This window comes from Pelophylax lessonae (assembly GCF_965119305.1).
Source record: "Pelophylax lessonae genome assembly, chromosome: 5".
Taxonomy (NCBI): Eukaryota; Metazoa; Chordata; class Amphibia; order Anura; family Ranidae; genus Pelophylax; species Pelophylax lessonae.
The window spans coordinates 44,545,513-44,558,995 of NC_138772.1; the positions used below are offsets into that span (position 1 = coordinate 44,545,513).

General features: G+C 44.7%; 1 protein-coding gene and 1 long non-coding RNA gene across 3 annotated transcripts in view; one reads left to right on the forward strand and one right to left on the reverse strand.

Moving 5' to 3' along the window:
- The first annotated feature begins 4,340 nt into the window (after nucleotides 1-4,340).
- LOC309555347 lies at nucleotides 4,341-5,351 on the forward strand. Of its 2 annotated transcripts, none has more exons than XR_014225262.1 (2): nucleotides 4,341-5,087; nucleotides 5,132-5,351. It is a non-coding gene; the product is annotated as an uncharacterized lncRNA (long non-coding RNA). The 2 variants fall into 2 exon arrangements; XR_014225263.1 differs by having other exon boundaries at nucleotides 4,341-5,044.
- A 96-nt stretch (nucleotides 5,352-5,447) lies between these two features.
- UMAD1 (UBAP1-MVB12-associated (UMA) domain containing 1) overlaps nucleotides 5,448-13,483 on the reverse strand; it is a 34,658-nt gene continuing 26,622 nt past the window's right edge. Inside the window, exons 3-4 of the mRNA XM_082259361.1 lie at nucleotides 9,095-9,171; nucleotides 5,448-5,784 (exon numbers count right to left, since the gene is read on the reverse strand). Of these exons, the coding sequence (XP_082115487.1) occupies nucleotides 5,527-5,784; nucleotides 9,095-9,171 (335 nt within the window). The 3' untranslated portion in view covers nucleotides 5,448-5,526. The remainder of the gene's footprint in view (nucleotides 5,785-9,094; nucleotides 9,172-13,483) is intronic.

Sequence of the window (13,483 nt, forward strand, 5' to 3'; positions counted from 1 at the left end):
TGTGGTGAACCCTCTGTATTCACTCTGGTGAAGTCTTCTCTTGATTGTTGACTTTGACACACATACACCTACCTCCTGGAGAGTGTTCTTGATCTGGCCAACTGTTGTGAACAGTGTTTTCTTCACCAGGGAAAGAATTCTTCGGTCATCCACCACAGTTGTTTTCCATGGTCTTCTGGATCTTTTGGTGTTGCTGAGCTCACTGGTGTGTGCTTTCTTTTTAAGGATATTCCCAACAGTTGATTTGGCCACACCTAATGTTTTTGCTATCTCTCTGATGGGTTTGTTTTGTTTTTTCAGCCTAATGATGGCTTGCTTCACTGATAGTGACAGCTCTTTGGATCTCATATTGAGAGTTGAAAGCAACAGATTCCAAATGCAAATAGCACACTTGAAATTAACTCTGGACCTTTTATCTGCTCATTGTAAATGGGATAATGAGGGAATAACACACACCTGGCCATGGAACAGCTGAGCAGCCAATTGTCCCATTACATTTGGTCCCTTAAAAAGTGGGAGGCACATATACAAACTGTTGTAATTCCTACACCTTTCACCTGATTTGGATGTAAATACCCTCAAATTAAAGCTGAAAGTCTGCAGTTAAAGCACATCTTGTTTGTTTCATTTCAAATCCATTGTGGTGGTGTATAGAGCCAAAAAGATTAGAATTGTGTCAATGTCCCAATATTTATGGACCTGACTGTATGTGGTTGTGGGGGATGTGCAGCCATGTGTTGATGACCTCACTCACAAAATGAGTGAGGAGTGGTCAAGAGGAAAGACCAAATCCTGTGGGTGGTCTTTTGTATACAGGACCATAAAAAAGAGTAATTAGCATGAGAAAAGCCTCTTCTTGGATTTGAGCTGTGGGACAGCCATGATGCAGCCAGGTTTTCTCAATGCCTTGTTTTCTCCAGAGATCCATTGGAAGCTGTAGAATATCAACTACCAGAGCTAAGTATTTATTTGATATTCTTGGGACAAGGGTTGTATGTTTAAGACGTGGTAGATTTAAGCGTATTTCTGCTGCTTACAGACCATAGGCTGTTCATTTGTTAGGCATTTTTATATCTGCCAGTCTTGTATTATGTTCCTAATATTGTAATAGTTTGTATGTACAGGATGTTTGTATAGTAAAAGCACATTAATACACTGCAGAGGTCTGAGCTTCCTTGTTTGTACCGCAAAGTAACCTTGCTAGATAGACGCAAGCAAAACATTTGGGGGCTCGTCCGGGATAATTGGGGGCTCGTCCATAACAATTGCGTGCAGAAGCAAAACACCCTCTGACTTCTGCTGTCTGCCTGCTCTGTGTCAATGGCTCAGAAAGTATTAAAGCCACAGACTGCCAATTTCATAAGGTGTCGATGACCGCTCTTATTGGAAAGTTTCTCTCTGTATAATGCATGAAGTGAAGATGTTGCTTTATCATGAAAGGAGGAATTGTAATACATAAAAGTCTCCACTGTTTTTCTGATAAAGTCATTTATTATTTGCAGAGAACACTACAGTATATACAAGGTGGAACAATAAATACAGTAAGAATGTAGTTACATTTGAGGTATAGCAGAATGCTACATAATTACATAGACCCTCGACAGGCATGTACAGAGAACGGAGACCTGTCTTTGCATAATAATGAAAACAGTCTTTAAATATTGCTTACATCATGAAATCAAAAATGTTGCGGCATCTCCTGCACATGTATTAATATAAAACTAGAAATCTATTAGTACAAGAAATTAGACTAAGCCCCCATTCACACCAGTGCGACTTGTCACGCGATTTGACAGTTCCAAATGCCATGACAAGTCGCAGCCTATTTTCGGCAATGGAACCACTCATGTCACAGCAAACACAAACAAGCAAAAAATAAAAACACTCAGTTATGTATTATTTCTGAGAGGACCTTTCAGTAACGGTTTACATAAATAATTTCCTGACATGTCACAATATACAGCAAAGGTGTGATGTTCTTAAAAAAAAAAAAACACATTTTATCATAGAAAAAACCTCAAGCCTAGTGACCTTGTGTAGGCTGTGATGACATAATCAGTCTGCTGCAGGCAGGAGGAATTATTTCCTGCCCCCTCTCCCCCAGTGATCAAAATGTAAGATTGCAACTCTATAGCTGCAGCAGGGACTGATCTGTGTCAGATCACCCTGGACTTGGAATCAACCACATTTGAATTTGTTGAGAGGCTAGAAAGATTCTGAACTTGTCCTTTAACCACTTGCCGACTGCCTAACGACTATTTACGTCGGCAATCAGCCCCTCACAGGCAAATCGACGTAGATCTACGTCGCTAGCCTGCGAGACTCTGGGGAGCGAGCGCGCGCCGCCGGATGCGCGCTCCCGCTCGCTCACGGACCCCGCCGGGCACTCGCGATTGTCCGTTAGAGCGGGAGAAAGGCAGGCGGCTAATGTAAACAAAGCCGCCTGTCATTCTCCCCTGTGTAAGAATAGTGATCATACGGTTCTGCTATGTAGGACCATTGATCACTGTTCTTACACCTCAAGCCACAACCAATCACAGTTAGAATCACGCCCGTGTCCGCTGCAATGTCGCAGTCCCGCAAAAATATAAAAAAAAAAAAAAATCGCAGATCGCCGCCATTACTCGTAAAAAAAAAAAAAAAACAATAAAAATGACAAAAATCTTTCCCTTTGTTAGTAAACGCAATAACTTTTGTGCAAACCAATCAAAATACGCTTTTTGCAATTTTTTTTTTTACCAAACATATGGTAAAAAAAAAAAAATTGACCTAAAATGTTAAAAAATTTAGATTTTTAAATTTTTTTGGGGGGGAATTTCATAAAATATTATTTTTGCAAAATTGACGCTCTTTTTTGTTGATAGCGCATGATCAAAAAAAAAAAAAATCGCACAGGTGATCAGATACCAACAAAAGAAAGCTCTGCTTGTGGGAAAAAAAAAGACGTCAAATTTGTTTAGTTACAGCGTCGCACGACCGCGCAATTGTCCGTTAAAGTCACGCAGTGCCGAATCGCAAAATAGGCCCTGGTCAGGAAGGGGGTAAAATCTTCCGGGGCTTAAGTGGTTAAAGCAGAATTAAACCCCAAAACAAACTTTTTTTGTGCAGCTTACCAGTTAATAGATGTGGTGACTGCATTAGTTTTGCTGCTGCCCAGCAAAACCTGGTTGATACTGCCTGTTCTTGTGCCCCCCCTGGATGTGCTGACCACAGTAATCATGGCTGCTGATCCATGTTTACCGTGGTCTGGTTACGTGCCTCCATCATCCCGCTGTTCTCCTCTCTCCCGCTCCCTCCCTGCCTATCAGCTCTTGTGTGTGTGTGTGTGTGTGCCGTCTCTACCCCCCCCCTCCTGTTGCTATTAGTAACTGGCAGTAAAGGAAAAAAAAATATTACCGCCAGGCGCCAACCCCTCCGTTCTACCAATCCATCCTACACTATGTACGTTTGTATAATACAATGCCTTTAAATACCTTATCTCAGATTTTTTCTGGCCGGTCACGTGACCTCTGGCCGCTCTCCTCCCCTGATCTAAGGGCTACAGCAGCAGGGGCAGAGATCCTCCTCTGATGTCAGCCGGGGACATCCTGTGGTAATCCTGTTTTTCTCCATTTCTTTATTAATCCACCTTCTGCCCTTGGACTTTGCTATGACCCTGTCTGTCCCTGCTCTAGGACTATGCTAGGTGGTTAAACATTCTGACTCCAGCTTGGTTCTGTCCCCATTTTCTAACTTGGTGCTTTGCTATCCTGCCATCTACCCAGAGCCGATCACATTCTTTCTCATTAGCAAAATTTTTGTTTCAAAAATTGAAAACAGCTCACTTCCCCCATCAACGCAGTCAGTCATAGAACCCTCCCGCTGTCAGAATAAAATAGCGCAGTGGGAGGTTTCCCAGCCATCAGAAAACAATGCTCACTACTATAGCCACTGGCAGCAATTGCACACAAAAAAAAAAAACTTACAGGCTGGTTGTACTGAAGCAGATCAATGGGTTGACTTCAGTACAACCAGCCTGCCCATAGATGGATCGAATTTCCATCTGTCTATGCCCAGCCTTAGGCTGGCCATACATGTTCAATTTTCGTGTACAATTTTCCTTTAGATTTACCTTAAACTATGTAGTGCAAGAGCCTGCCTAATTGGATACAACTGAAAGTTGTTTAGTTTTTGACATCATGTTATTATATGGTTTTTGGTAAATCTAAAAGAAAATTGAACATGTATGACCAGCCTTACCCTGGCTTATGGGAATGCCTACATCTATCTGTCCTTGCTTCACAAAACATCTCCTAAAATCAGATAGTCTTGATCAAGTGTTTCCTTTACTGTGACCCTTTAGTGTGCCAGCTATGGATAGTTTCTTGCAATTTATATATATTTTTTTCATATGCAGCCCAAGCTGACCGGCGACAAAATGTCAGGGAGACAATGGTCAACTTTTATTCATACAATGAATGATGACTAGTGATGTCACTGGACACTAGTGAACGGATAGGTTGCATCTCAGTAATGTCATTCAAGTTCAGTAAATTGATATGCTGCATTTTTAGTGTCCTCATTAGTCTTTAATGAAAATATAGGCTGTATTCTCAGTAATGTGACTGGTCTCTAGTGAATGGATGGGCTGTATTCTCAGTAAGGTGACTGGTCTCTAGTGAATGGATGGGCTGTATTCTCAGTAAGGTCACTGGTCTCTAGTGAATGGATGGGCTGTATTCTCAGTAAGGTCACTGGTCTCTAGTGAATGGATAGGCTGTATTCCCAGTAAGGTCACTGGTCTCTAGTGAATGGATAGGCTGTATTCCCAGTAAGGTCACTGGTCTCTAGTGAATGGATAGGCTGTATTCCCAGTAAGGTCACTGGTCTCTAGTGAATGGATGGGCTGTATTCTCAGTAAGGTGACTGGTCTCTAGTGAATGGATGGGCTGTATTCTCAGTAAGGTGACTGGTCTCTAGTGAATGGATGGGCTGTATTCTCAGTAAGGTGACTGGTCTCTAGTGAATGGATGGGCTGTATTCTCAGTAAGATCACTGGTCTCTAGTGAATTGATGGGCTGTATTCTCAGTAAGGTGGCTGGTCTCTAGTGAATGGATGGGCTGTATTCCCAGAAAGGTGAATGGTCTCTAGTAAATGGATGGGCTGTATTCTCAGTAAGGTGGCTGGTCTCTAGTGAATGGATGGGCTGTATTCTCAGTAAGGTCACTGGTCTCTAGTGAATGGATAGGCTGTATTCCCAGTAAGGTCACTGGTCTCTAGTGAATGGATGGGCTGTATTCTCAGTAAGGTCACCGGTCTCTAGTGAATGGATAGGCTGTATTCCCAGTAAGGTCACCGGTCTCTAGTGAATGTAGAAGCTGCATTTCTATAGATGTCACCGGTTTCTAGTAAATAATATAAATATTGCTTTGGTGGCAGAAAATGTTTTTTTTATGTACATTGATGGGAAGTTTAAAGGCTGTATCTGTACATATTCACGAATAAAGTGTCTAGTGAGAAATGCAAGACAGGAAACTAAAATGCACTCATAGTCCGCACAGCACTGAGTTCTCCAAGGTGAAATCATAGTGGAATCGGGAAAAGCTTTCATCCAAGTTGTAGATGGGCACAGGCTTTGGAAGTTCCTGGCAGATATTATGCATTTCTAGAACATGAGGGGCGAGGATGAAAGGGATGTCGTTGAGCAGGTCTGCCATCGCTGTGTTCCCCTCTGAGAGCTGATTGGTCATCTTGGTGGCTGCAGAATCACCTCTGTTCAGCTGTGGGGGGATAGCCGGCGGCATCTGAAAATTCATACAAATATCAAATTACCACATAAGCCCCCTTGAGATAGCTTTGGGTAGTGACAGGCCCACTTAATAGAGAAAACTGGGGTCTATTAGAACCCTGATGTCTCCCCCTGCCCTTCAAAGCAGCTAATCAATCACAGATTGTGTTTGGTTAGCTACTTCCCAAGCTTTAACAGCCAGGGAATGACAGCTCTGAAATCGGAAGTGATAAAATCATTGTCATTTTTCAGTTCATTTTTCAAACAGGAGATCAGGGAATGGATGTTCCTCCATCCCCTCTGTGTGAAGCTGTTCTGGCCACTTACCGCAGCCCCGGACTCCCCAGAGGAACAGGATAGCCTGGCAATCACTGCTGGAGGCGGCAGGACATCCGATCACAGCACTAAAAAAAGTGATCGGGGGGTTGTAAAGCCACCAGGATCACTATTACACAACAGATATCAGCAAAAATGTGTTGCGCTGTCTGTTTCAATGATAAATTCAACAGATATAGATAAAATCACAGATATTGTGCAACATTCTATCAACCCATAAAAAGTCGCCCTGACGCCGCTGAGGGAGCCGTCATGCTCCCTCAGCGTCTCTTCTGGGTTCGGCGGCTCTGGCGCTGTGAGTGGCCGGAGCCGCGTTGACGTCACTCTCGCGCACGCGCGTGGGAGTTCACTTTTCAGCAAAGAGCCGGCAAGGAGCTCTGAAGGTCAGCCGGACCTTTAGAGCGCATGCGCCACTGGTGTCAGCGACTGCATGCAGGGTGAATATCTCCTAAACCATGCAGGTTTAGGAGATAATAATTGTACCTACAGGTAAGCCTTATTATAGGCTTACCTGTAGGTAAAAGTTAAAAAGCAAAGTATACTACCGCTTTAAATAAAATAAATAATAAAAACATTTTTTAATGGGCCTCGGACAAATGTGAACGCATACTTAATTCCCGCACGCACATGTAACCTGTGGTCGCACCACACATGTAGGTATCATCGTGACCATCAGAGTGCGACGGGAGCAAACATTCTAGCACCAGATGTCCTCTAAACTGGTAACCTGCCAAAGGATTTTCAAGCATGGCCTATGGAGATTTTTAGGTACCAAATTTTGGCGCTGTTTCATCGGCGTACGCAATTTTAAAGCTTGACATGTTTGGTATCTATTTAACGGGCGTAACACCATAAAATTGGGTATTGTTCCCAGGAATAGCCTAACGTATACGAGCTTTCCCGAGCGGCGGCGGTGCATGCACAATGACGTGTTGGCGCCGGGCGGTGCCATTTTTAGATCTAAGGGGCCTCAGGAACAGGTAAGTGAGACTCCTTCACAGCCGCACTACCTGCCGTTATGCAGGGCTGTGGGCATACTACAAGAGATGCAGTGCTGCGGGCATGGTACACCTGTACTATCTCCTGTAGTATGCCTGCAGCCCTGCATTCTCTTGTACTATGCCTGCAGCTCTGTATTCTCCTGTACAATGCCCACAGCCCTGCATTCTCCTGTACAATGCCCACAGCCCTGCATTCTCCTGTAAAATGCCCACAGCTCTGCATTCTCCTGTACCATGCCCACAGCCCTGCATTGTCCTGTACCATGCCCGCAGCCCTGCATTCTCCTGTACCATGCCTGCAGCACTGCATTCTCCTGTACCATGCCCACAGCCCTGCATTCTCCTGTACCATGTCCGCAGCCCTGCATTTTCCTGTACCATGCCTGCAGCTCTGTATTCTCCTGTACCATGCCTGCAGCACTGCATTCTCCTGTACCATGCCTGCAGCACTGCATTCTCCTGTACCATGCCCACAGCCCTGCATTCTCCTGTACAATGCCCGCAGCCCTGCATTCACCTGTACCATGCCCGCAGCCCTGCATTCTCCTGTACCTTGTCCGCAGCACTGCATTCTCCTGTACCATGCCCGCAGCACTGCATTCTCCTGTACCATGCCCACAGCCCTGCATTCTCCTGTACCATGTCCGCAGCCCTGCATTCTCCTGTACAATGCCCGCAGCCCTGCATTCTCCTGTACCATGCCCGCAGCCCTGCATTTTCCTGTACCATGTCCGCAGCACTGCATTATCCTGTACCATGCCCACAGCCCTGCATTCTCCTGTAACGTGCCCACAGCCCCTGTTTTGGGCCTCGTGGTGGTCCAGTTGGGTCCAGTAGCTGCTGCATTTCCCACCCTAGGCTTATACTCGAGTCAATCATTTTTCCCATTTTTTTGTGGTAAAATTAGGGGCCTCTGCTTATATTCGGGTCGGCTTATACTCGAGTATATACGGTACATTATAATGATAATGGATAGATGGAGGGGAGGTAAGCCTGGAGGGAGCCCACTCCTCAAAGGCACAGGGGCGCACTGCACACCCAGCATATAGCATAATGGCAGGAAAGGTGTCCAGTACGCCCCCTCACCAGTATTCGAAATGTACAAACAAATGTCCACTGCCCCCAACTATAACTGGCCTTTGCAGCAAGGAGCACTGGAAGGGTGACGCATGTCAAACAAAAACCAAAGAAAATGCCCAATTCTACTTACTGACCAGTCTGCAACCAACCAAATTATAACATTATAAACAGTATATGTTAAAAACAGGGGTTTAGTTTGCACACATTAGCAAATACATGCGTATGCTGCAGAGCCTCTTTATGGTTTTTACTGTAAACTGTTAAGAGAATTCAGTTTGTTGAAGGCTGGTTGGTAAGTCGAGCTGGGAACTTTCTTTGGTTTTTGTTTGACATATTTACTATTTTCCCTGTCAAAGGATCTGTAAATTTTGTTCCTCTGGTCTTGTTATTTATGCACCTCTACTGCAGTGTACAGCCAGAAAAAAACAGTTCTTGGTACAGCTTTCCTGCATCCTGGGATATCTTTATTTACCGATTTATCGTCCAATCAGAAGGCTAGCAGTGGAATGATGACAAAGGAATCTCTGAAGCGTAATCAGGAAATAAATGCATGGCCTGTCTGTCCAAGCAGGTGTGTAAATTGCAAGACTGGCTGTACACAATTTGACATTGTTTGGCAAATATTACATATGTGAATGCAGAAATACCCGTTTGCCTTTCTATCTTATGCCCTGTCTACCTCTCCATAGTGCAGGAGCAAAAGCAGACGTAAGAATTTCTTGAATCTGACATGCTTGGGAAGGCCTGGCGGCGACGAGGCACCTCTTGAAACACACACTTCCATTATTCATTGACCTTTCTTGGATTCCAAAGCTTTTAATTCTAAAAGGCTACAGGAAGTTGGCAGGAGACCAAAGGCAAAAAAAAAAAGCACTGGTTGAGCTCCCCGGCAGGCGGGTTCTACATTACCTGGTAGGGCAGACTGTAGGGGAGATCTGATGTGGGATATGGCGCTAGGCTGTTCTGCCTCTCCGCCGGAGTCTGTCCTGTAGGGAGTGCAGAGAATTAGTGTAAGGTTACTCTCATATCACTGAGATAGCTGTGCGACTATCAAAGCAGCTTTACCATCCTGCAACAGGAATGAATACAGCACTTATTTCCATATACATACAGACTCTCCCTATGTTATATAAGCTCTGATTTACATCTACTTTAGAACATTAAACATTGCCTACCCCTTCTAATATTAAACTGCAAAAATTGGAAACAAACATAGTTTGCCTCATGGGCCCCTCAAGGACTGATTGACAAAGACCGATGTAAAATAGTATAACTTTTATTGGGTAAATATATATATTTACCCAATAAAAGTTACTGTATATACTGGAGTATAAGCCGACCCGAATACAAGCCGTGGCACCTAATTTTACCACAAAAAAAGTGAGAAAATGTATTGACTCGAGTATAAGCCTAGGGTGGGAAATGCAGCAGCTGCTGGACCCAACTGGACCACCACAAGACACAAAACAGGGTTTTCGGGCATGGTGCAGGAGATGCAGGGCTGTGGGCATGGCACAGGAGATGGTACAGGCATGGCACAGGAGATGGTACAGGCATGGCACAGGAGATGGTACAGGAGATGGTACAGGCATGGCACAGGAGATGGTACAAGCATGGCACAGGAGATGGTACAGGCATGGCACAGGAGATGGTACAGGCATGGCGCAAGAGATGGTACAGGAGATGGTACAAGCATGGCACAGGAGATGGTACAGGCATGGCACAGAAGATGGTACAGACATAGCACACGAGATGGTACAGACATGGCACACGAGATGGTACAGGCGATGGTACAGGAGATGGAACAGGCATGGCACAGGTGATGGTACAGGAGATGGAACAGGCATGGCACAGGTGATGGTACAGCCATGGCACAGGTGATGGTACAGGCATGGCACAGGTGATGGTACAGGCATGGCACAGGAGATGCAGTGCTCCGGGCATGGTACAGGAGAATGTCCTGTACCATGCCCACAGCACTGCATGAGGAAATGCAGGGGCTGCGGAGGAGTCTCACTTACCTGTCAGTGAGGCGCCTTACATTTAAAAATGGCGCCGCCCGGCACCAACATGTCACCGCGCATGCGCCGCCGATGCTCAGGAAAGCCCGTACACGTTCGGCTATTCCCGGGCAGATGGCGTATGCGCGGTGACGTGTTGGCGCTGGGCGGCGCCATTTTTAAAAGGTAAGTGAGACCGTGACTTGAGTATAAACCGAGGGGGGCTTTTTCAGAATAAAAAAAACATGCTGAAACAGTCGGCATATACTCGAGTATATACAGTATACTATTTCACATTGGTATTTGTCAATCAGTCCTTGAGGGGCCCATGAGGCAAACAATGTTTTTTTCTAATTTTTGCAGCATACAATATGGACATGACAAATCCTTTTTTACAGCCTAGACTTCTGGGTCTGGTTTTCTTTTTATCTTCTAATATTAAACAAACTTACCTTTATAGTCCCAACGCTCTTTAGGCTCCCTGTAAAATCCCAGCTATAGCAAGAAAGGAAATTTAGGCCCATAGTCAAATTTTATTATTCTATAGAATGCTAATAGAATTCAGGGATAAAGTTCATGCACAATTCAGGAGCCACAGGCTACAACTTAATGGCATTGGGCATTAATAAAGTGGATCTAAAGCCTCAAGGTTTTTTACTTTAACCACTTCAGCTCCGGAAGGTTCTACCCCCCTTAATGACCTGGCCATGATTCAGCACTGCGTTACTTTAACAATTGCGTGGTGGTGCGACGCTGTACCCAAATGCAATTGATGTCCTTTTTTTCCTACAAATAGAGCTTTCTATTGGTGGTATTTGATCACCTCTGCGATTTTTTGGATTTTGATCTATAAACAAAAAAAGAGCATCAATTTTGAAAAAACACCAATATTTTTTACTTTCTGCTCTAAAATATTGCCAATAAAATTTTTTTTTAAAAATCTATTTTTTTTTATCAGTTTAAGCCAATTTGTATTCTGCTACATATTTTTGGTAAAAAAAAATCCCAAAAAGCATATAATAATTGGTTTGCGCAAAAGTTATAGTGTTTACAAACTACGGGATAGATTTATGGACTTTTTATTTTTTTTATTAACCACTTTACCACCGGAGGATTTTGCTGTCTTACGTCTGGGCCACTTTTTGTGATTCGGATTTAACTGACAACTGCGCGGTCGTGTGACGCTGTACCCAAACGAAATTTACGTCCTTTTTTTCCCACAAACAGAGCTTTCTTTTGGTGGTATTTGATCACCTGTGCGATTTTTACTTTTTGCGCTATAATCAAAAAAAGAGCGTTTATTTTGAAAAAATAATATTTTTCACATTTTTTTATATGAAATTCCCCCCCAAAAAAATGTAAAAATCAAATTTTTTTTAAATTTTTGGCCAATTTGTTTTATGCTACCTATGTTTGGTAAAAAAAATCACAATAAGCGTATTTTGATTGGTTTGCGCAAAAGTTTTTGCGTTTACTAACAAAGGGAAGGATTTCTGTCATTTTTGGTGGTTTTTTTAACGCGTAATGGCGGCGATCTGCGATTTTTTTTTGCGGGACTGCGACATTGCGGCGGACAGATCGGACCCTTGACTGACATTTTTGACACTTGGGGGTACCAGTGACATTACTGCAGTAATCAGTGCTATATATATGCACTGTTACTGTAAAAATGACACTGGCAGGGAAGGGGTTAATTTTATTGGAGAGGGAGGGGTTAATGTATGCCTGGTGCTTACTGACATGTGGGGGGGGGGAGGTGACTGTGTGAGACAGGGACAGATCGAGGGTTCAACTATGCCGAACCCTGCAATCTGACCCTGCCTGTCACTTCAGAGATCCACCCGCTTGTGTTTACACAGGCGGGCGGATCTCCACACTCGATTCCCCGACGATCGGGGAAGAGCAGCGGCGATTGCCGCTGCTCCTCCCCTGGCCCGACTCCCGCTGTGACTGAATACAGCGGGAGCGAGCCTCCGGCGGTGCGCGCGCGCCGCCGAGAAAGGGGAGTGTCTGACGACGTAGCACTACGTCGTCAGACGATAACGAACCACTTTGCCGCAGTAGGCTCAACGTGAGCAGACGGCAAGTGGTTAATAATGGCGGAGAGCAGCAATTTTTATCGGGACTGCGACATTGCGGCAGACAGATCCAACCCCTGACATTTTTGGGGACCAGTGACATCAATACAGTAATCATTGCTAAATAATATGCACCGTTACTGTAACGACACTGGCAGGGAAGGAGTGAATACTGGGGGGGGGGGGGTGGGGTGATCAAAGGGTTAAATGTATGCCTAATTGTGCTTACTGTGGGGGGGGGGCAAATCTGTGACAGGCACACAGAGATTGGTGTTTCAGCTTAGCTGAATAATGATGACCAGTCCTTTGTCCTCTGCTTGCTCTTTATGGGCACAGTCTCCCAAGTACAGGTCCTCTTTAAGAATGATAAAAAAAGATCCAATACTAGGTCATTTTAAAAAAAGGCGGAGGGAATGTGCTTCCACTAGCTGTAGTGCAAAATGTTAGCTGCAAGTTGTTAGGTGTACTGGGAACTGGCAGTGCATACCAGGTACCTGGTAGATATACTGGGTACTACCTAGGAGGTACCCAGTATACCTAGAAATTAGCTAATATGCCTAGCAGACACCCAGTACACCTAGAACTTATTCAGCACACCTTAGAAGTTAACCAGTACTCCTAGACCAGCCATTCTTAACCAGAGTTTCTCTAGAGCAGGGGTCTCCAAACTATGGCTCCGAGGCCAGATATGGCCCTTTGCCTACCTTTATCTGGCCTTTGGGGCACACTTCATCCCACTGATGTGAGACACTATTCTGCTCTCTCACACCAAAAATAGGGTGCCATTTCTCCCACTGACACTAACATTTGGGCACAATTCCTTCCCCTAATACCAAAAGATGAGGCACTGTTTACTCCCACTGATGCCAGCAAAATGTTCTATTTCCGCTGGCCTCAGTGTGGCCCCCCTGAAGGACAGTAATCCGGCCCTTGGTTCAGAAGGTTTGGAGACCCTTGTTCTAGAGGTTGCTAGGGGTTCCTAGAGCTGTGGCAAATTGACCCCTTCATCCAATCGGGCCTACATAGTTCCAAGTCCAACACCACTTGGCATAGCCAGGGGCATGACACCATTGATCTTTTTAGCTGGCTGTAAGGGTGGCGTTCTGGCCACCATTTTAAGGGGGGCATTCTTCCCACTGACTACTAATGTAGAGGGCGTTTTCCCAATGCCCGTTTTGCCAATCTTAGCAAGGGTTCCCTAAGACCTGAATATTATTTTA